The sequence below is a fragment of the Mangifera indica genome, chromosome 18 (genome assembly GCF_011075055.1).
Source record: "Mangifera indica cultivar Alphonso chromosome 18, CATAS_Mindica_2.1, whole genome shotgun sequence".
In the NCBI taxonomy this organism is placed as follows: domain Eukaryota; kingdom Viridiplantae; phylum Streptophyta; class Magnoliopsida; order Sapindales; family Anacardiaceae; genus Mangifera; species Mangifera indica.
In genome coordinates this window covers 3,623,337-3,647,062 of record NC_058154.1, presented here as the reverse complement: position 1 = coordinate 3,647,062, position 23,726 = coordinate 3,623,337, and the positions used below count along the sequence as shown (strand labels likewise).

At 32.4% G+C, this 23,726-nt stretch overlaps 4 protein-coding genes and 1 long non-coding RNA gene across 9 annotated transcripts; 1 reads left to right on the top strand and 4 right to left on the bottom strand.

Annotated features, from left to right (window-relative positions):
- Positions 1–3,685: 3,685 nt before the first annotated feature.
- Positions 3,686–6,102, top strand: LOC123202380. The gene is made up of 2 exons (XR_006498952.1): positions 3,686–3,992; positions 5,872–6,102. It is a non-coding gene; the product is annotated as an uncharacterized LOC123202380 (long non-coding RNA).
- A 1,615-nt stretch (positions 6,103–7,717) lies between these two features.
- On the bottom strand, positions 7,718–10,403 carry LOC123202299. Of its 3 annotated transcripts, none has more exons than XM_044618154.1 (3): positions 9,462–10,403; positions 9,259–9,355; positions 7,718–8,148 (listed from the first exon to the last, which is right to left on the bottom strand). In XM_044618154.1, the coding sequence occupies exons 1-2, from the start codon at positions 10,296–10,298 to the stop codon at positions 9,299–9,301; spliced, it is 894 nt and encodes a 297-aa protein (XP_044474089.1). In that variant the 5' UTR covers positions 10,299–10,403; the 3' UTR covers positions 7,718–8,148; positions 9,259–9,298. The 3 variants fall into 3 exon arrangements, with proteins under 3 accessions (XP_044474089.1, XP_044474090.1, XP_044474088.1); XM_044618155.1 differs by having other exon boundaries at positions 7,718–8,115; XM_044618153.1 differs by having other exon boundaries at positions 7,718–8,134; positions 9,462–10,402.
- Positions 10,404–15,848: 5,445 nt separating this feature from the next.
- On the bottom strand, positions 15,849–17,098 carry LOC123201976 (PRA1 family protein B4-like). Its single transcript, XM_044617662.1, has one exon. The coding sequence runs from the start codon at positions 16,658–16,660 to the stop codon at positions 15,992–15,994; it is 669 nt and encodes a 222-aa protein (XP_044473597.1). The 5' UTR covers positions 16,661–17,098; the 3' UTR covers positions 15,849–15,991.
- Positions 17,099–17,624: 526 nt separating this feature from the next.
- Positions 17,625–20,595, bottom strand: LOC123201977 (macrophage migration inhibitory factor homolog). 2 transcript variants are annotated; one of them, XM_044617664.1, is made up of 4 exons: positions 20,393–20,595; positions 18,133–18,333; positions 17,988–18,046; positions 17,625–17,833 (listed from the first exon to the last, which is right to left on the bottom strand). In XM_044617664.1, exons 1-3 carry the CDS (start codon positions 20,501–20,503, stop codon positions 17,993–17,995), a joined length of 366 nt encoding a protein of 121 aa, XP_044473599.1. In that variant the 5' UTR covers positions 20,504–20,595; the 3' UTR covers positions 17,625–17,833; positions 17,988–17,992. The 2 variants fall into 2 exon arrangements, with proteins under 2 accessions (XP_044473599.1, XP_044473600.1); XM_044617665.1 differs by lacking the exon at positions 17,988–18,046 and having other exon boundaries at positions 20,393–20,587.
- Positions 20,596–20,923: 328 nt separating this feature from the next.
- On the bottom strand, positions 20,924–22,838 carry LOC123201978 (macrophage migration inhibitory factor homolog). Of its 2 annotated transcripts, none has more exons than XM_044617667.1 (3): positions 22,712–22,838; positions 22,447–22,657; positions 20,924–21,340 (listed from the first exon to the last, which is right to left on the bottom strand). In XM_044617667.1, the coding sequence occupies exons 2-3, from the start codon at positions 22,555–22,557 to the stop codon at positions 21,113–21,115; spliced, it is 339 nt and encodes a 112-aa protein (XP_044473602.1). In that variant the 5' UTR covers positions 22,558–22,657; positions 22,712–22,838; the 3' UTR covers positions 20,924–21,112. The 2 variants fall into 2 exon arrangements, with proteins under 2 accessions (XP_044473602.1, XP_044473601.1); XM_044617666.1 differs by having other exon boundaries at positions 22,708–22,833.
- Between the last annotated feature and the right edge of the window lie 888 nt (positions 22,839–23,726).

The window sequence follows — 23,726 nt, the reverse complement described above, 5'->3', positions numbered from 1 at the left end:
CAGTGGGGACATTGTCAAAAAATGGCCCAGAATAATTTCCACCACCTGAAATAAGATCTTCAAGTTGTAAACTGTTCATACCCTCAGTAACAAGTGGCATATACTCGAGTTTTGCCTCTTCAGAAGAAATATCAGACATATCATTTTCATCAAAGTCACCCCAGTCAGGAACCCTATCTTTCTCTCCATAAGCCCATGAGTTTGCAATGTGCAATGGGTCATTATTGAAATCAATCAAGTTTTTCAAATCATATTCTTTTTTCACTCCACTAATTTCTTCTTCATCTTCTTCTTCTTTCTCCTGTCCTTCAATACATATAACAAAAACATGAATACATTCCTATAAATATTGAGACATATTAATAAAACCCTAGACATCATCATCATTTTGGATCTGTACGGGGCAGTTGAGTTCAATTTTTTTTGGCTTCATTAATAGTTGAAGGTAATTTTTCATTGGATCAAAATGGCAAGACTTCTTCAAAAGCTAAATAAATCCCTGCAATGATGTTCCATACGGAATTTTAATCAATTGTTTGGATCCTTCAACATATTTCATTGTGTTGTTATCATCTTGAATCTATTCTCTTTGATAACAAACTGATGCATAACCATCTATTCTAATTATCAATCATACAATGACAAATTTTTGGAAAAAAAATTTAATTGTTTATAACAAAAAATCTGTAATAACGATTTAAAATAGTCTTACAATGATTAATATTAAAATACCCCTCATATTTTTTTAATATTTTATTTAACCCCCTATAATTATTTAACATTTTATCTAACACTCTTGTATGTTATCTTGTATCAAAATGCATCTATCTATTCTTAACATTCTATTTAAAACATTTTTACAATGTTTAATATCAAAATACCCCTATATTTTTCTAATACTTTTTTAACCTCCTATAATTATCAAACATTTTATTTAACATTCTTGTATGTTATCTTGTATCAAAATGTATCTATCTATTTTTAACATTTCATTTAAAACGTTCTTATAATGTTTAATATCAAAATACCCCCTATATTTTTCTAATATTTTTTTAACCACCTATAATTGTCTAACATTTTATTTAACAAACTTGTATGTTATCTTGTATCAAAATATATCTATCCATTATTAACATTTCATTTAAAACGTTCTTATAATGTTTAATATCAAAATACCTCTCATATTTTTATAACATTTCATTTAGCCCCTCATACTTATCTAATATTTTATCTAACACCTTCGTATATTCCCTAGTATTAAAATATGTCTATTTATTCTTAACATGTTATTTAAATCCTTCATATATTATGTAATATCAAAATACCCCCATATTTTTCTAACATTTCATTTAACCCCTTATAATTATCTAACCTTTCATTTAACACCCTTTTATGTTGCCTTATATCAAAATACATCTATTTATTCTTAACCTATTATTTAAATCCTTCATGTATTATGTAATATCAAAATACCCCTCATATTTTTTATATTTTATTTTACCCCCTATAATTACCTAACATTTCATTTAACACCCTTTGTGTGTTGTCTCATGTCAAAATGCATCTATCTATTCCTAACATTTCATTTATAATGCTCTTACAATATTTGCTATCAAAATATCCCTCATATTTTTATAACATTTTTTTGACCCCCAATAATTATCTAACACTTAATTTAACACCCTTGTATGTTGTCTTGTATTAAAATATATCTATCTATTCTTAACATGTTATTTAAATCTTTTATATATTGTGTAATATCAAAATACCCCCTATATTTTTCTAACATTTTATTTAACCCCTATATTATTATCTAATATTCAAATACCCCATTTACATGACATACAAACTAGATTTAACAAATAAAATTAAATTTTAAGTTAAGATTCATATAAATACCTTTTTTTTACAAACTAACTTTTTTCGATTCGAATTCAAAAATACGAACTTCTTTCTTCCGAACAAACTCGTACTAATTGATATTGAGTAAAAATGAGAGTGAAAGTGAGTGTTTGAGTGATATAAGAAGTGTGTGTAATAAGAGTGAGTGAGAGAGTTTATATAGATGTGGTGTGGTGAAGAGTAATTTTAGTATTTAAAAAAAAGTTAAGGGCATTTTTGTTAAGAATAGGAAAATTGGGTATTTTTGTTATAAATAGGAAAAATGGGTATTTTTGCTTAATAAAAGGGTAAAAAAGGCATTTAATATAATTTCCCTTTAATAAATTACCCTATAAAAGATGTAAATTAAATTACATATTTAACCCAATAAAAAACATCAATTCAAACACCGATCTTCCTGCATGTGATTGGACAAAAATATCTATGGGTTAAAAACATTTTTGTTAATTTATCTAATAAATGTATTTATATAAAAGTAATTTTATTTATGTGACTAATATCCTAATTAGGAAATATAGGAACAAAAGAAAAACAGTACAAAAATTATAGAGGTATAATATGATGAATGATAAAAAATATATTTATAAAAATATGTTATAAAATTCAAATACATAAATATTATAAAACGTATATATACGAGTTTAATACAATATATCATCAATAATATATTTTTAAAAATATGATAATATAATTTATAATTTTAATACTTTTTATGGAACACTTGGTTATAATTAATATAATATTTCAAATCAAAATATTTAATTAGCTATTAGACTTAACATAACATAATACATAATTAATTTTCAAATTATAGCATCAATACTTTTAAACTTAATATATATCCAATATTCAATTATAATCTCTTAATCTTAAACACATATTATGATTAGTTATTAAATTAATATAGTTGAATTTTCTATTTTATGTGAAGAGATTTAACAATAATAAAGTATTTATATCTCACATTTATCCTCTGTAGCTGAGTCAGATTCAAGTCACGTAAATAACATTTTAAAAAATAAGAAAATAACTTAAGTAAATATTAATTAAAAATTCTAAACCCTAAATTTAAAAAAATAAAGAAATTATATTATATTTCTAAAATTTCTATTTTGTCATATGTCATTTGTCTTAACTAAGAACTTAGATTGTAACTGATTTGAGTAATATTTTATTATCAAAAATAAAATATTATTTTAGAAGATAACTGAATATAAATTATTACTATGTTTGAAAAAAATCAATAGATATAAATAATTATTGTATTTGATTAAATGTAATAAAATAGTACTAAAAATTATTTTACTAAAATTTTAGTAATATCAGTAAAGTATTAATTTTGTATTTTTCTTTTTATATATAGATTAAGATTAAGCTCTAATATCAAATGATAGAGAGTAATAAAATATATTTATCAAACTTCAAGTTTTTTCTTACAACCAAAATAATAAAACTTTGACTTAGTTGATATAATAATTATAGATTTGATCATTGTATTTAAGGTTTATTCGTCTAATTAATCTGGATAGGATTCTTCAATTATCAAAACAAATCCAAAATTTATTATTACAATATTGTTTTAGTATAACTCTAACAAAGTAAAAGTTTCTTACCTTAATTGGGTCCCATATATGAACTCTCATTTTTAAGCAGTAACAAATTGAAAAAGAAAATAATGAGTTGATGGTGAGAAAAATAACCTAAAAGAAAAATATAGAATTATAATAATTTTTAAGGAAAATGAGTGTAATTTGTCATTATTTAGGTTGGGTTTTATCAACATGTATAACGGCGTCATCTTGTGTCTTACAAAACGATCCTGCAGCTTATCTCTTGCATCATCTTGTCTGTCCTTGCTTGTCTTGTAAACATACCAATTCACCTCGTTACAGAAACCTTACCTTATTCCGTTCGATACAAAACCGTCCTCAAATCGTAACTTCTCTCGAAAAATAAATAAATAAACACCACGACTATCGCCACTTCTCTCGAAACTTCACCGCAAAAACCAACTCCTAAACAGGTCGACAAACCTTACCCGAACGGATCGGCTTTTCGGATTCGTTTTCTGTTTTCTTCACCAGTTTGAGGTACCATGCGAACTAGCCGACTAGCTCGTTATAGCTTTGTTTTGGTTTTTTTAATATTGCAGAGATTGATTCAAGGCTGATAAATTGGAAATTTAGATATGGTATATTGCATTGCCTGATGATCCTAGGACGTCACTTGTCGATACAACCTTTGTTGGTCATTTTGGTAGCTTTTCATTACTGTTTGTTAAATGTTTTCAGTTTTTCTATTTTTGACTTTCATAGTTTTTAATTTGAACATAATTTTTAATACTGTGTTAAAACATTTTCATAAGTTACAAATTTTGAAAAGCAACTTATATTTTTGGATTTTAATTGAAGTTTTGCATACTTGTCTTTGAATCATACACTAGAATGGTTGTTAGCTTTGTAAAAGCTTATGAGGAAGTTCGACTTCCTGGCAATTTGCAGCCTAGTTTACTATCAAATGAATGAGCTATTTATTTAGAGGTGAGTGTGTACACCGATAAAAATATTTAGCCGAAAAATAAGGACTTCCAGTAACGTGTCATAATATGATTTAGTAATTTTAAATTAAAAATGAAATAATAACTAATAATATGATAACGTATTATCATTATAACACAAATTTATACTCATTGTTAGTGTTTTGTACACTAGTATTGAACTTCTCGATGTTTTTCATAGAGTAATACAACATGTACAAACAATTTTTATTATATTATCCGTACAAATTAATATGACAATATTTAATTGATTGATTTTAAAATGAGAAAAAAAGTAAATACCCATATCATCAAATTGTCATATTAGTGTGTATGAATGAATTAGTAAAAATCTTCGTGCATAGTTTTATTTGTTTTCCATCTTAATTGCCAACTTTATTGAATTTGTGGATACTGTTTCTCAATAGTTTGTTAGAAGTTTACTAAAAAGACAAAGTTTTGGTGATGCCTCAGTATGATGAGATTTTTGTTTCTTTTTATTGTTTTTGTATTAGTTCAGAATTGTGAAAGGGATTTGCTTATTTATTCTGTAGGATCGGTTGAATTGGCTGCAATTAGAGTTTCTGTTTCTGATTTTAATCTAGTGTCAAAATTGTTTAATGTTCCATTGCTTAACATTAGAACATCCTGTGGTGTTGAAGAGAAGGCATTATATAATCAGGGCAATGGTGGTAATAGCCAAATTGATTATGTGATATCATTCTTTGATTTCTAATTCTTTTCCAATTCTTTTCTGTGTTTTTGGTATATCAAATTCCTTGTCTTGCCAATCATTCTCGGTGGTTACATCAGAGTTTTCTTATCAAGACTGTTCTGAGTTAAACCACTTTTGACTACTGAGACACTAAAATTGGGAACTGAATTTTGAAATATCCAGTTTTGAGCACTATTTCTCGCTTAAGGCTCCTTCATTTGTACCTGAGATGGTAAATACAGTAACTGTGGATAGGTCATGGCTATATTTTAATTATATATTTTTCATGTATTCATTAAGGATATTTTCTGGGGGTTTTCTTTAAGATTTGTTATTTTACGGGATTCACCAATGTGATCAGCTGAGAATTTTCTTGCCTCAAGGGCCTTTGGTGCTCCATCCGTTGTAATTGCACTTGCTGCACAAGGTCAAAGTGCTCTTTTGTGGATTTATGGATACAATGGCACCGTTATATGCTATTGCCAACTATTGCTGCATACCTCTTCTCAGTCTGTCTCTCTCTTCTATCAATCCTGCCAGCTATGCATGTTCTTGTCTTTTGGAGTATTGCTGCATTTGTCCTTGATGGCCTCTACTATGTTGGTTTCTGACAATGAATATGCTGCCTATTCTGTGGTGTTGATTATCCTTTCAAAGTGGATTTTTTAATGATTCTTTTATTTTCCTTTCTTAAATGCTAATTGGGTTTCGATGGTAGGTAATGGTTGCAGTGATCTCATTATCTTTCCTTCTTGTGGCTGCTCCCATATTTGGTCTTCCTGGAGTCTAGACTGCGCTATGTCTATTCATGACCTTGCGTGGAATTTGAAAGTAAACTATGTTTTAATTTTGTAAGAGACAATATCAAGTGCAATTACTTTCCAAAAAAAGAAATCAAGTGCAATCGGCCATATTCTTTAAACATTAATAAGGTTAATAGCTTATATCATATCCCTGAGCCGAGCCCTCAAGTTTTTCATTTAATCACATTTGTGTCTTTTGTGGTAATGGAATCGTCTTATGTAAAATTTACCATCTGGTATCAACCGTAAAAGTGTATCATAATTTTCTATTTATAATATTGAAAGATGTTTACTGAAACACCTCAGGCAAGATATGATAATAAAGAGTTGTGTTATATACACAAACAATCATTACATGATTTAATAATTTTAAATTAAAAATAAAACAATATTTAATCACATGTTATTATTTATATATAAAATTATATACATAATTTTATTGGATAATAATAGACATCACACCGACTTTACCATTATCAACGTTTTTAAACTAGACAAAATTATTTAGACCCACTCCAGAGTAACCATTATTTTAAAACCCAAACTAGACCCAGAATTGGCAAAATTGTACTAAATCACAATTGATCATTGGGTCAAACTAGTCAAATCATAATACTATGTTATTATAATTAAAACCAATTATTGAGGATTAAGAGACTAAAACCCAGGATCTCTTTTATGTGATCATGTGATTAAACACAAATAATTTCGCTAAACTAAAAACATTTATTATTAAACATTGTCTAATAAATATATTTAATATATATATAATTTTACCGTCCTGTCCTGTGTACTCCTAGTCTTAAAAATTGATCATGACAGAACGTTGAATTGATGCATTTTTGGGCTTGACCCACAGCATAATGGGATTGGAGTATGGAATTATGAACTCCTACCATTGTTATTCATTGCAGGTTGCCCACAAAAAATGGACCATGAAAATAGACGTGGTCTCAGATTGATAAGTGAATCTTGCTAATTTATTGACATTTCTACCGTCTTCTAATGATGTTGAGACAGTTGACTGCCATCAGGCCAAATCACCAGCAAGTGCTTAAAGAATTAACCCTAGTTGGGTAACAAGAAGCAGAATCAATGCTGAGTATACTTCTGAGAGCTCAACAACTTGCATTGTTACTACCGTTTGACCTTTTATTTGGTTCCTAATGTAAACATAATTGTGAAGCAATCCTCTCTTGGCTCCGGTCCTAAGTGGCAACAATACCAGGTCCGACGTCAGACCCGTTGCCGTTCCTAGTGTGAACATTTCTCAGTTCCATTTGCCAGAAAACATTTTCAAATCGGTAAAAAGTCATTTAGTTTCGATAATATTTTATTATCAAAATAAGAAAATTATCTTGATAATAAATTATTTAAAAAATTATTATATATAAATTATTTTTATGTTTAATAACATTTGATAAAAATAAATAGATAAAAATAATTATTATATTTATTTAAAGATAATAAAATAACATTAATAAAATTACTTAAATATCTTTAGATATAATTATTTTTAAATATTTTTATATTATTTATTATATCAATTAAAAATAAATTTATTTTTATATTAAAAATTAATAAATAATAATATAATTATAATAAAATCAAGATTATCTTGATACCTTTTAATACTCAAAGTGAAACTGATAATCAAATTATTATTTATATCATTTATCACATCACTATTAATAATAAAAAATTATCATAATCTTTTTTATTGATAAATTAAATAAAATAATATAAATAATAAAAAATAAATTATTCAAATAATCTTTAAATATCTGTGCCCAAAAGGCCTCTTGAAATTAAAGTAATAATAACATCATCTGATTTGGATCCAGTTTCATTCTTTTGACACAAACCACTCTGGGTCTCTAGAGTACAAGAATTCTGAAAAGTAAATGGAGAACAACAGAGATACATAGTACACAAGATAGATATGATCAATGTAGGAGGTGTACAAGCACCCAAACAGAGGCAATGTCCAGACATCCTCGTCTTCCCAGAGCCACCAAATATTCCGAACTGTCATTTCTAATATCGTCAGCGGCTCCAGAATACGTGCCAACTTCAGCTCAGAAGTCAGTCTACAAATCCCAGCCGCATCTTTCATCTTTACCGAACCACTTTGAATATTCCGACTGCCTAACAGTCAACTAAAGATTGGGCACTTTACTGTTATAAAAATTCCAGAGGTAACCAAGAGAAAAATAAATCAGGACGACATACAGCAGTTCATAATCAAAATCTAGCTTATCATTAAAGGAAATACTTGGCAACGCATCTTTAGTCCTTCAATTCAATAACTGATCAATATCAAAGATGGATATGAGTTAAGCTCGAACAAGGACCAACTTGAGCTTGGCTCGAATTTGTTATGGGAAGCTCAAGTTTGAACTCCAACTGAATTTAATGGTGAATAGGGATAATGAAGAAACCAACGAATAGTTTGAAAATGAGAAGAAAAAGAATTGTTAGAGAATATAAAAAATCTCCAAAGAAAAAGAGTTTCGATAAAGAATCGCCAATAAGACCTTAAACTCAAACTGAACTACTGAGCTAAAGGTTTAACTTGAGTTTAGTTTTACTCAAATTTACCCTTAAGTAATGTACCAAAGAAAACATATCCTCTAGAGTTATGTCTAAATTCTTGGGACTACATAAGCTTGCTTCTTGAGACATGACAACCTAAATACTGGACCAATATAACTTTAGGACAATTGCTAGGCCAATATTGAATCGTGTCTCGTTGGTTTTTGGCTAATCTTATCTAGAACACATAGCTTTCCCTTACTTAAGTATCCTATACACTATAATCATACTCCTCTTAAAATGTTTGATACTCTAATCACATGACTTTGCAATTCCCTTTTCTCTGGTCAGGATGACTGTCTCCATATATGCCAAAAAAAACTGCATTTCTGTGTAGCCTTTCAAAGGCTGTCTATCACTCTACTTAGAGGTGGATTTGATCCAACTGGACCGAATAAGAACTAGCTTTAGTTTCACTTACTTGAGCTAGCAAACAGTAACACCAAGAAGAATTGCTGGAGATAAAAGAAAAAGAAAACTCGCCAACAATATGAGCTCCACAAGCTGAGAGTGCTCCAACTGAAGTTTGGCTTGTTGGATCTGAACAGTGAGTTAAGCCTGAGCCGGCTCGAATCCACCCTAACTTTACTAGGCTAGCTAACTAAAGATGCTTGCTTTCATATTCCAAGAGTTACTGAACATGAATAATTTATTTTCACCAACAATACAACATGTCTAACTCAACACAATATTAAAAACAAAATTACCTTATAATGAACCAGAAATAATAAGGAACCAAACAAGCAATTACTCCAATCCAGCAGACCTAGAAATCTTGTACCTCAACTTCCTATTGTGATTTTCCTGCCAGACAAACAAAATTATTTAAAGAAAATTCAGTTAAATTTACCCCATGAATCAAAACATAACATTTTAAAAAAATTTCCATCAAGAAAGTAAATAATCGCACCAGCTCTAAAACCTTAGCGGAGCTGGACTCAACAAGTCGAGCCAAACTCTCAGCTTTAGCCAACATTTTCTCATACAACTCCTCCAAAGATTCTGTAAAATTCGCTGCCTCGGGTCCCATCAGCCGTCTCAACCTCTCAATTTGAAACCCTTCCGCACACAAATCCAATTGTTTTTTATCACTCGCCCTTTCCTTCTTCGCAGTCATGCTATCCTCATCCATCGCCGAGCAATTCATCAACGGCAACGCGCAGTTCGGAACGAAATTATCGTAATGCCCTCGAAATGCAGGGCCAATGTTAACAACGTCAAGTGACTTCGGTTGGAAAGATTTTTTCGAAGTGTTGAATTGGTACGCGCTGTGCTGGTGCGTGTGGATCAGCTGGTCCGTTAAGGGAGTGGTGAAGAGGACAAAAACGCACGGAGTTAGGGTTTCTGAAGAGTTTTTAATTGAGAACTTAAATTGGGGGATTTTCGTGAGAGAATTTGTCACAGAGAATTCACGCATGGATGGACGGAGAGCGGATTGGCGGCGGCCGGAGAACCAGCCGAGGAGGTGGTGGTTTTGGTTATGAGAGGGGACTTTGGGTATGTTGATTCGGCCGATTGCGTCATAGAAGGAGAGAGTTGAGCCGGAGCAGAGGAAGCTGGTGATAGTAGCGGTGATTTGGGAGGCGGAATTATCGGAGGAGGATGTATCGTCGGAGAGCGTGGTGATTTGAGTGACATGGCCGAAGATGAAACCATCTACGTCCCCAGGGAAAGAGGAGAACCGTTGGATCATGGAGGCTAGTGTCGGACCTGATATTGCTACCTTTTGTAAGGGAAATTCTTCCATGGCAAATCACGCAGGATGGAGGGGGAGGAGGAAGTTAAAACTGGAGAGGTAAGTTCGAATACATATTCGCACTAAGAGTAACTGACCTTTTCAACCCAAAGTTTGTCCCAAAAAACTTTCTTATAATTTTTTCTCACCCAAAATTAATAAAAACTAATTATTATACCTAAATTTTGCCCCACCTATACCTTTTTACCCACACAATTATACCTAAAATATTAAAGTCTCTTAAATACCCTTATTATTTTACCAAAACCTCCTACGCATGTCTTCTTTGCCAAGCCCTTCTACTTCAGTCTAGCTACCACGAGTTTTTGTTATCCATTAATTTTAGAAAAAAACAATAATTTTTATCAAAATTATGCATTTTAAGTATGATAATTTAATCATTAAAAAAATTTAAAAACTCATAAATTAATCTCTAAATTTTTTTAAACTCTCATATATTTTAAAATTATTATACAACATAATAATTGTAATATGATATTTATACTCATAATTTATTATATTAAATTCAATTCTTTAAAACTGTAATTGTCATTTTTTAAGCTATTAAAGGTAGGTCGAAAAAGTTTGTTGTTTTTTAACTATTTAAATCAAATTGGCTTTCAACAAGGCCAAAATGACCCAAATTTTATCATATATACCTTTACGGGACATACCAAAAATTGGGGTATGGGTCGGGCCTCCAACCTACCCGACCCTTCCGGCCATTTCGAAGTAGTAAAGTTATGCAATTTCATAATTTTATCTTGTTTACTGGACAAATGGAATGTCTATAATGAATAAAGTTGAACCACACCAACTTATATATATACACACTACCATAATTTGAATCAAAATAATTCAACTATTATCTAAGGTTGATTTAATCCAACCTATTCAAACTCGAGTCGAAATTTGAATTGAACGAGTCAAGTTAGAGTGAATGATTAAATTTATTTTCTTATAAAATTATTCGAATTTGAATTGATCTGAACATTCAAACGATTTAAAGTTAATATCAAATTGATTATTTCAGATTCAATATTGAATTGTACTTTGTTTGGGTTTGATTCGAAGCGAATCCAGCCCTATTATTGTTTGCTGCTTCTCCATAAAATTTTTTTTTTTGGTAATTAAAAAAAACATTAATCTTACTATGGTAATGATAAATACAACTCTATTCACCTGCGGGGCCTGGGACTTCAGTTCCCTGATCTGCAGAACTAGCAGCCGCAGCTAGCTGTGTCTTATTCTCCTCTATTTGTTGCACAACTTGTTGAAATTCTGGACGTGCTGCTGGTGATAGATTCTCACAATGCTGAGCTAATTTGAATGCGTTAAGTAATTTATCTTCACCTATTGTTCCTGTATCCCTCATAACCTCCAAATCAAACACTTCATTTGTCCAATTTTCTTTCACAATCGAGGCCACCCACTGGGGCAAATCCATTCCATTCATTGGCTCACCAGGCCATTTCCCAGTTAGGAGCTCCCATATGATCACTCTAGGCTGTAGACTTTAATCTGCTTGATGGCTTTCCTGAGCTTTGAGACCTCTGGTACCCGGTAACCAAGTGCTCCTACCATGACAATCACATCACTACTGGCGGCAGCAATCATTTGACATAAAGATAGATTCAAGTTAAGTCAAACAGGTCAATATGAATTTGACTCAATCGTAAATAGTAACAGTGGAGAAGATAAATAATAATGTCAAGAAATGAGAAGGATCAATTACATGGACAAAACTTTCCTTGTCCAAAATATAGACTAGAAAGTAGAAAAACCTTTTAATTGTCTGCAAGTGTGGATAACATTATTTGATCTGAGCTATCAATTCTAAGGCTTAGCTGTTCTACAGTCCAATTAAGGTTATCAAATCAATTACAGTACCAATACAATTTTGAATCATTGCCCAAGAACAATTACATAAGATTAGGGCTCTTCAAAGTTGCTTTTACAGAGGAAAGTTGCTTCACATCATATTATTTATACTTCTAGGCATGCATTCTAACCTATACAAGAAAATGTGTTTGTCCTGAAGAAAAATCAGGAATTCCTTTGCTTATCGAAACTTTAAAGAGTGGCCTTCTGTCCACCAAGAATTCACAAAGATGATTCGATGAAGAAGGTAGAATTAAAGTATACCGAACCTCTGCATATTCCAAAACATCTTTTACACAATTTGATCAATGAGTGCGAGATGCAGTCATCACTTCGATTGATAAAGAACATTATGAGGTGCATGTTAATAGAAACAGAATTTGAGAATGTTTTTCAATGTTTTAGCACGCACAAAGAGAAGTTAGTGCTACTCTTCAAAAAATAGTTTGTATAGTAAAAGAAGTAAAATCCCTAATGGAGAGAGTTTGAGTTCAAAATTCGTTAGTGTCATATCAAGATCAAAATCTTGACTTATTCAGTGCAATAGTTACATGGTAAATCTTTGATTTACTCGGTATAGTAGTTACATGATGTCTTATAATTTATCTGTTCGATATGGTTGATTCAATCCCAACAAAATAGTCCAGTTAAACATAGTGATTGGTTATGCTAGGTCAGCCTTGATGCAGTTATCATGCTAGCGAGTTAGGGTGTGCTAAGGTCCACTACAGTGCAAACCTTGCGAGCTCGGTTGGCCCATCAAATTGGAAGGATCCACGACATCTCCTAAGATTTATTATATCATATCATGTCAAACAATTACCGTTTGTGAGTCAATTCACTAACTTATAATATTTTGATAATATAATTTGTAATTAATATTTAATTAATTGTTTATTATTTTCAATTTTTAATATTTTTTTACGAATTAAATTAGGTTAACCCATGAGCCTGGCATGACCTAGGTCGTGCCCAAAGAAGGGGGTTTGGATTTTGTCATAAAAATCCAATTCTCTTAATATGTTTGAATCCAATGGAGGTGGAATTCAACCAAAAAAAAAAAAAGTTAGTATTATGTTGGTGGCTACATTGACAGGTACAGATTTGAATGAATCTTACTAGATATGTCAATTGGATCAGTCAAATAAAGGGTCGATCTAACTCAAAATTTAGACCCAATCCGAAAAGGTTTGATCCGACACTACAACATGTCAAGTTAGAATATGGGCTTTAATATTAGGTTTATAGGTTGACCCGATCCGATACTATTTAAAAATTAAAAAATAAAAAATAAATAAAATGGCAGAAGCAAGGCTTCTACCAAACAGAAGCTTCAGTTGCTTTTGCTTATGGTAGAAGCCTTCAACGGCTATTATTATTGTTTTATTTTTTATAATTTTTTTATTTGTTTATATAAACCAATCCAAATATTTTCTATCTCCAATTTTATTTATAAATCTCTCAATCTCATTTTTTTTCATCAACTCTTTTTCAAAAACTATATGAATTCATAAATAATAATTTTTTGTGTTTATAATTTCATTTTCATTTCAATTTTATTATTACAAAATATTACAAATAGATCTAATATCAAATAAATTCAAAAATTTGGACGTTGAGAACGAATAGATAAATGATATGAGATATATATTTTATTTATGTTTATAATTATACAGTATGTAAATTAATTAATTTATACTATGTTATAAAATTTTAATATTTTTCATCATATAATCACGATATATCTCTGCCACAAATGAAAGATTATAAATAAAATATTTAAAATACTGTCTTCGGTTTTAATAATTAAAAAATAATTTGTGTTTAAATTTTTTAATTAAATTTTTTTTTTTTAAAAATTTGTTTAAATTGGCTAGCCCAATTAAGACCTAACTTTGTATATAGGGTCAGATCTTTAGCCTAAACAATTATATGGATTGGTCCAGTCTAAAAACCCATCACTGTATGAGCCTAAGCCCGACCCACGGACATTTCCAAATCCCACAATACCAAACAGAAAATCTCATAATTTTTATCTTCATAGAGAGATGCCAAGGCTGGTTGTCAAAACTTTAAAGAACAGAAACAAATCACAAGAAAAATCACATGTAATCGTCACTTACCAGGATTATAAAGTGATAATCCTGTTTTATTAGTTATTTTTATTGTTCTTTTAGAGTTAATTTAATTATAAGATTGAGATATCAAATTTATCTTATAATGAAACAATACATTGCAGTTGAGATCAAATTATTAAAAAGGTCTAATTTTAAGTTCTCACCTTTTAATTTTTAAAATCTCATTTATCCATTTATAAACGGTTAAAATTAACAGAACTCTAACCCTTGAAAATTTTATTTCTTTTTCCTCTCTTAAATCTAAAAAACTAACTGTTTTCTCTATAGGCAAAGTTTAAAAAACTGACATTTATCTCCTATGGTTTAGTTTTCAAACTCTGACATCATCTCTGATATCATTGTCGGTCGCCTCTCCCTCCCAAAGTTTTTTTCTCCCCCTAGTGCTCTCTCTTCTCTTAATTGGACGTCCGATCGATGTTAAATCAAACCAAGGAAACGAAGAGTTTTGTCGGGGAGACAAAACTTTTCTTCTTCTCAGACAAAGACAAAGATCTTGTCTTCGTCTCCCCGACTTGATTCGACGCTAATCCGACATCCAATTGAGAGGAGAGAGATCGTCAGAGGAAAAAAAAGCTTCAGGAGGGAGAGGCCGCTAGCAATGGCATCGAAGATGGCACTGAAGTGTGAACTAAACCTTAGGAGGAAATGTCATTTTTTAAAAACTTTGTTTCTAGGGGAAATTATTAATTTTTAGGATTTTGTGGAAAAAAAGAAATTAAAATTTAATTTATTTATAATATTACAGATGAAATAATGATTTTACCCTTAAAATCCCCTATAGGTAAGTGTTTGAAATTTTTAAAATTAAAAAGTGAACTTAACAATAGAACATACTTTAGGTAGGAAATAATCCTTTGGCCTATTGAAAATCAAAATAATATGATTTATGAAAACAGTAGCAAGTAGGCGTGAGGCACGTGATAGCGGAAAAATAGTGTTCACAAATACTTCATGATACATTTTATTTGTTCTGTGTTGGTTGTATTATTTTTGCATGTGAGTTTTATTGACTATTTACATAAAATAGAAGGAGACTAATATAAATTCATTTGTGTTTTATTTGACTAACCAAAACTAACACTTTCGTATTGAGTCTTTTCGATTAATTTACCCAAAAAAAACCTAAACTTATACTCTTCTATAAATCAAGAAATTGGTCAAAACAAATCCCTATAAATAAATAGTTATTATTATGTAACATACAATTTTACCTTAATGTTTTCAATCGTCTCTTTGCATCCCTACACTTTGAATTGGTAAATTCTTTTATGTCATAATTTATTAAAAATTTTTGAAAAAATTAATTTATGTTAATCAAGAAGATTGAAACCTAAAAAGTAATGCAACAAATAGAACAAATAAATCGAAAAATCTTGGAGTTTTAATTTAAAATATTCAAACAAAATAACAATAATATAATAAAATACTCTCTTCCTCAGGGAAAAAAAAAAAAGTGATCGAGATCAATATTCATATAAATAAAATAATCCCTCAAATCTTGAATGAGAAGAAAATATTGTCTAATGTCAGATATCAGAATCAATATTTTTAACCATGATCAAGAAAAGTCTATTTAGATCAAATTGATTGAACAAAATAAAATACAGAACTTCATATCCGTTCCATGACCTATATTAAAAAGATCAAAGTACAAATTCTATCATGTCAAATATGCCCAACAATTAGTTAAACGCGTGCGGCGACTGCAGGGGCGGTAGCAGCGGCGGCGTTGGAGGCAGTCCCACTAAGGAATGACAAGAAACCAGTGGCGGCAGGCTCTTGTTCATCCAAAAAGAGATCTTCAGGAACCCTAAACGCACCATGAGCACAGATCAAAGCAGCTCCAACCATTAAAGCTGAGATCAAAACAGAACCAACGTTCGTAAGGAAGATCACGAACACGCTCAACACAACCAAGATCCCAAGAGTTTCACGGTCGCTAAACGTACGGCCAAAGATGACAAGCGGCTGATCGGACGGACGAAACAGGTAGAGGAAAATCCACGAGGCTAGAAGACCAAGGAGAATTAACAAAGAGAAAGGATTGGTTAGAAGAGAGAAAGCCAGAACAACAGCGAGGATAGAAAGGTAATTCACGCGAAAGTAGGAGTAGTTTTTGCGGATGCGGATGGTGGCATCGGATAAGCATTCGGGTTTGGAGAAAGCGGAGCGATCAACGAGTTCAGCCCAAGGACGGCGTTGGGAGAAGCCATTGCAGACGGAATCGGAGAGGTGGGCGATTAGAGCTCGGAAAGCGGGAGTGGCGATCGGGGGTTGGGACTGGGTTGACGTGGCAGCTGCGGAACCGGATTGGGCGGTGGAGATGGGAAGAATTGGAGGTGCTGTGGAGGCCATATGGGCAGGAATGAAATAAAGATTTAGGAGGCTCGTTGGAGTGAGAATAGAGATTTGGAATTGGCCGAAGATTTTGACAGTTAAAGATTAACATCATAAGGGTATAAAAGTCATTGTCGTAAAAAATATTCTCAAGTGGATGTTGCTTCCTCCAAACTCAACCCCTCAGGCCTTTGTTTTTCATCCTGCCGACGCAGGCCCCTATTTCAGTGTCTCGGATAGCCGAATTCGAATTCTCAAACATGTCAATTCCCTTTCAATCAGGAATTTCGCATTTGTTTAATTTTCACTGTTTCCACGCTAACAGAAGTTTAATGTCACTGTAAAAGATTCTTCAGACTTTGCCGTCGTCACAAAGAACTATATCAGTACCATATGTTGATCTATAATCATGCTTGTTAGAAGAAGAGGACTGGATCACATGGTGACCATGGAAGACGAGGAAGAAAGCATGTCCTCCGAGGAAGAAGCTCCATCTCTGCAAAGAATAATCTTATCCTCATTGGAATTCAACTCAGTTCCAATCTAGCGCTATAAGGGAATTTTAAGGAAAGTCATAAATTGAGACCATGCCAACAGTCTTTAACCAAAAATTTATTTATTTGTGGAGGCAAAACAATGGATGAAACTAAGATGTAAAGAATAAAATATTTCAAAAGCAGATCCCGTAACACATTACCCTCTCTAACGGTTTGTAAGCAAGACTATTAATCTGCTGTGTTTTAGAATGTGTATCGCATTAACTTTTGCCTTCGAGAAAATTCCTTAGAGGAGTATATAAAAGAAAAAAGAAAACGAAAACTCACTATGCGTTTACCTCTATTTGTTTTTCACAATAAAACCTGAACCAGGCTCAGTCCAAATATTCCTTTTCAACTATCAAGTAAATCGCCTATGCTACCTCCATGAGATGGTTATTTCCGGCAAATTACCAGGTGGCAGAATACCCAAATAAAACCGTGGATATTACAACATAGTCTCATCCATTAGCACCAAGGAAAAAGTGTCCATAAGTAAGCACATCATAGGGAGAATAGCAGTGGTCAGCAAAATATTAACATGGTTCTAAAGATAGCGATTCACCATAGAGTTAGACAACTGTATGAATACACAGCTCCAATCTTTTGAGAGCTAAATTTAGAAGGTTGCCCCATTCCATCCAAAGTATGAGCCCTGCAAAAAAACCACAGAAAAAAAAAAAAACTTAAAACAGACAGCAAATCACAGAGAGCAGATGAGACAAAAATCAGAAGATAGTCAAAAGTTGTTATCAACAAACGATGATAAGAACCATTCTCACTGTTTTTAACAGCTAAGATTTAATTACATGATCTAGTGCTGGTGTGAAGCATGCAAGCATTGTGCATATTCTTGGCTTTGATGGGCCTAGACAAACAGGAAGAATGCAATGAAATGAGACTAGCGCATGGGCAGTGATCCTCTCAACAATGAATAAAGTTGAAATGGCTTGCCTTCGTATCGTAAAATTTGAGGAAATATCGATTCTTGGGCACTGACAACTTCTTCTCAAGAATTGTAGCAATTGCAGCACTCAGTTTCTTGTTCACATCAGGGGATAGACCGCCAATGGACACCAACTCACCATAGGCAGCTGGCTGCTCAGTTCCTCCAAATGCTATAGGTACAGATCCCTTCAACACAACCATCACATACTGCATAACAACAGAGAAATTGAGAGGATAACAGGTGAAACAGAAGGTTTCGTAAAGTAAAAATACTAAAATTTTTTCTTAGCTGGTTAACGATTATCAACAAAAGAACCATCTTATTGCATTCTCATTAACAAGTTGCAATAGGAGCACAAGGAAAGTACAGATTATTATCAATATACAATCCAAATAAAGCAACTAAACTAACATGAATATAGAACTTGGGAAAAGGATGGCAATAGCCAGCTCAGACACCAACCAAAAGTTAAATAAAAAGTTCCAACTACGTTGCGTTCATGGGAATACATGTCTAATATGGCATTCTAAAAATCTGCGTACTAATATAATATAAGGTTAGTGAACTAGAAGAGTATAAAAGTAGAATAAAAAGGGGAAAAAGTTGGTTTTACTTTTCACTTAATTTCAAATTAGTACATGTGAATTGTAAATGAAGGATGGAAGGTTTTATATAGTATTGCACCTCCACCCTTATCGAATGAGGTTTAGCCACACCTTGTGACATGTGTCATATAATGACATCCTAAGAAACATGTGGCAAGGCAAAGTATTTTATAATATGACACCTCCACCTTTGTCAACAATCAACCAAATTAATTTGTTATCTTGCTATAAAGAGGAGAGCAAATTTTTGACCGGATTAGCATATTGAACAAAATGTGAATTGTACTCATTTAACTTGATCAACTTTGTCCTACTGGGTTTTTTTTTATAAGGTTTTTTATGAGACAATTTAAGTACTTCCGATGCCACTCTACAAATGCATTAAATAATTATGTTTCTCTACTTTGGTTTTGATCTCATAGAGTTTTTCCTAAGTAAAGTTAATATAATTATTCATAATGTTGAATATCAAGGGGAAGCATTATAGAAGGGTGGATCTCCACCCTACAACCACATGTCATAGGAAACCACCCTTGTGACACATATCACAAGATGTAGCTAGACTTTTATTTGATAAAGGTGGAGGTCTCACATTACATAAAATCTCATTTACCATTTTCTTAAGGATATCCCATTATGACACGTGACAGTCACTAAGTATAGCTAAACCACATTTGATAAGAGTGGAGGTGCAACATTGTTGATGCCAAAAATCTCACATCAAACAAGAGTCGAGGGTCTTAGGTCAATATAAAGTCATTGTCTCCTTCTCTCTCACAAGGCACCTTTAAGGAGAAATTGTAAGGCCAACAAAGACAAAAATGGAGAAAAACTTGTGACTTTAAATAGTTTGCTCTGTGTAGATCGAGACAACATCAACAATGGCACTGACAAGTGTTCTCCCTAAGCCCCTCGATTGGGGACTGTGTTAATGCTAAAAACCCCACATTGAATGGTAGTTGAGGACCTTAAGTTAATATAAACTTATTGTCTTTCTCTCTCTTGTGAGACGCCTTTAAGGACAAAACAATAAGGTCAATGAAGCTTAAAGTAGACAATACCTCACAGCTTTAAACAACTTACTATGTGCGGACTGGCAACATAAAAAACACTATATAAACCCCTTCACCTTTCATTTACAATCCGCATGTACAAATTTTTACAACTTGCATGTATCAATTTGAAATTAGGTGAAAAGTAAAATCCCGTGCCTCTTTTTGCAAATCCTGAAACTTAGAATCTTTTAGGAACAAATAACAGGCCTTAAATAACCACTCTATGCACAGAACAGTTAAAATCAATTCCAGCTTCACACTACACACAAACGTTAAAATGGTACAAATAATACAAGTACCAAAAAATCGATGTAGCAATACATCGCAACAATCACATGATCTTGTAAATAATTTCTAAATTTTTGAAAATAAAGCCGACTAATTATAAATTAGTAAATTGCTTCGCCGAAGTTTATTTTGATAGCGAAGTAAAGTTACGTGAAACCTCCAAAGTTATAGCAGAAAATAATTAAGCTAAAATATGAAACAAAAAAGGAACTTCTAATTAACTTCAAAGCCTGTTCCCTACGATAATTAAGCTAAAATCCAAAAAAATAATTAAATAAAGATAGAAAAATAGAGAGGCTAATAGAGGCAGGACTTACGGCCTCAGGTTTTCCGATAATGCTGGCTACAGTGGAGGTGGCCTCGGAGAGGATGGATGACGTGTCGACGCCGTCAAGGCTAACGTTAGTTGAAAGATTCAAGCAAGGCATCTTCGTTCTTCTCTCGATGAAACTTCTGTAAAAATAAAATCCCTAACTGTTTTATAACCTTGTCACTCGATCCACTCGTTTTTGTAGAGCTTACAGAGAGGAAATACTTTGATTGAAAGGACAGAAAAACAATTTATTTCCAAATTTGCCCTTCTTTAGCTTATTATTTAAATTCACCTCCCCATGACCTCATCCTACTTGAGTCAAAATAGTTGAGCCTAGGCTGTACCGCAACGCCCCCACAACCACCACAACCGGGGATAATCTTCTTTTTCTCTTGCTGCTCTTTTTCTTTGCTACATCATTCGAACTAATTCAAACTTGACATTTCAAGCTAAAATCGAATTAGATTTATAGTGAAAAAAATGAAATGGGCGGTCAGCGTTTTAGATTTCAAGTCCAGATCAAGTCAAGCATTAATTTTCACAAGAAGATATCTTGCATTTAATTTCTTATCAACATTTAATTGAACAATCTTTATTGTACGAGTCGTTCATAGTAGATTGCTTGACTCAGTTCAGTTCTTAAAATATAATAATAAGAAGAAGAAGAAGCAGCTTCCTGACACTCTGATGGCATTAATATTAATAAATTTGCCCTCTTTCAGAATCATAATTTGGGGGTGGGTTGCCCTGCTGTCGTATCATAAACTTTGAGGAAGAATCTTGCAGTGGGAATGGACAGTTTGGCTTGCAAAATTGAACCAAGAGTAGAAATCAACTTCCTCTTCACCTCTGTGTTAATGCCACCCATTGAAACTATCTCCGCGTAAGCTGCAGGCTCTTTGTTCCCATTAAATGATATGGCTAATGATCCCTTGAGTATCACCATTACCAGCTGCAACCAACCATATGAAAACAAAGCTGATTATCACATATTCGTTTAAAATCGGATCTCTCCTTCAATACCAAACCAATCACACTCAACAGTTAATAGTTGCTGGTGCCAAAATCCCAGATAGGACCCCTCGAGAAGATCCTTTTTAAGGACAAAACACAGTGACTAAGGAAGTCCAAAAGCAAACAATACAAATGGTCGGCTATATATAAATTGAGAAAACATGCCAAAGTATTTTCCCCGACTTCCTCGTTTAGGTTGTGTTTAACATAAAAAAATTCACATTTGAATAGGAGTCTTGGGTGAATCCATTGTATATACAAAGGTAGCCGAAATTGAGGTGAAATTATTGAGTTGATGTGCCGACATGTTTTCAATGTTTTCAACTTGTCGAGGCTGAAAAACATGAAAATGGAAGCTTTATTTTAGGAAAGCATTTACTGTGTTTTCATGTGAAAGAAACATGGTCTTCTGGTGGAATTTTTGTTTAAAGCAAATACATAGAAGACGTGAAACAATTAACCATGGGTGTGTTGGAAGGCAAGTCATTGATGACATTCTAATCAACCACATAAATTCCAAGTTCATAAATAATCAATCTCATTTTCTATTCTTATTTTACAGTGATTCGTAATCAGCCAAGAATTTACTTTAAGGACGGATTCGAAATATTTGTCTGAAGAAATTACAATATAACAATCAATCATAAACACATAAGAGTTCTAGCATACATATTGTTAAGTTAATCATATCAGTGACCATGAAAGTAAGCTTTATGAGTAACAATAAAATGTTTTATTTATTTATTTATTTTTGGTTCTTTAAAGCATATCTGGCTACAGAGTGAACAAAAACATCCGGCTCTCCTCTCTTTGTGTTTCTATAAAAGACAAACAACTTCCATGATAAATTGATAGAGCAAAACTACTTCTTCAGTTTAACTTTGATAATTAGTAAGTGAGAAGTCTAACTATTCTACCCAACACAGACTTTGAGCAAAAGATCTGAAGTTTAACATGCTATTATAAACAGCGACTTTCTGATTACGAAAGGATCGAATAAACGAGTATGAAATTTATATATAGAGAGAGATGGAGAAGAATTACATGTTCTGGTCGTCCGATGATCTCTGCAACGGCTTTTGTGGCGGCAGAGAAGAGGGGGTCAGTGTCAAGGCCATCTAGGTTGACGTTAGTAGAGATATAAAGACAAGGCATCTTCTTCTTCTTCTTCTTCTTCTTCTTCTTAGATTTGGTGTGGTGATGATCAATGGAGAAATTAAAGCTGAAGAAAGAAAGACAGTATATACATATACATATACATATATATATATATATATATATATATATATATATATATATATATATATATATATATATATAAATTGGAGTCTACATGGGATGGGTTGGCCGGCAAATGTGCCCACAAATCATAGTGGTGCTGCGCTATTTTTGATGGCTAATGGTGCACACGACCACGGAAGCTAGGGAGTCTTTCATACTTTATCAGTTTGGCCCACACTCAACCATATTATCAGATTCACATCTTCTTTTCAATAATCATATATTCACTATATTTTAAGAATAGTGGCTTTTGCCATGATTTTCATATCCACAAGGCCAAAGGAGTTATTCTCGCCCAAAGTATGCTGCATTCTCAATTTTCCACTCTTTAACTTTAAAAATCTTATTTATCTACCTATGGATAGTTAAACTTGACAAAACCCTAACCCTCTAAAATTTTATCTTATTTAAATTTTAAAAACTAACAATTTTCTCTGTTAAACCAAGTTTTAAAATATCACATTTTTCCCTAGAGTTTAGTTTCAATATCCAGCCACTCTCTTTAGCATCATCGCCGATTGTCTCTCCCTCTCGATGGTTCTTTTTTCTCCAACAGTTTGCCTCAACGAGACCCTAATCCCTCTAACTTCTTGCAATATCGTTTGGGAAGATGATTCATCTTCTCAGACGATAAAGACGAGATCGATTGTTGATCTCGTCTTCCCAGATGACGTCGCACGACACCGAAGAAGTTAGAGTCTCGTTGAGGTAAACTGTCGGAGAAAGGGAAACCATAAGGAGACGACTAGTGATGGGGCTAGAGAGAGTGGTCGGATATTGAAATCAAACCCTAGAGGGGAAATGTGATTTTTTTAAACTTGACTTAGGGAGGAAAATTATTAGTTTTTTAAATTTAGAAAGAAAAATTAGGTCAAATTTTAGTTTTTTTTATTATTATATAAAATAACGATTTTGCCCTTAAAATTAGCATACCTAAAAGTTCATAAGTGGGTAAATGAGATTTTCAAAATTAAAGAGTGGAAACTGAAAATGCAGCATACTTTGGGTGGGAATAAGTCCTTTGGCCTATCCACAATAAAGAA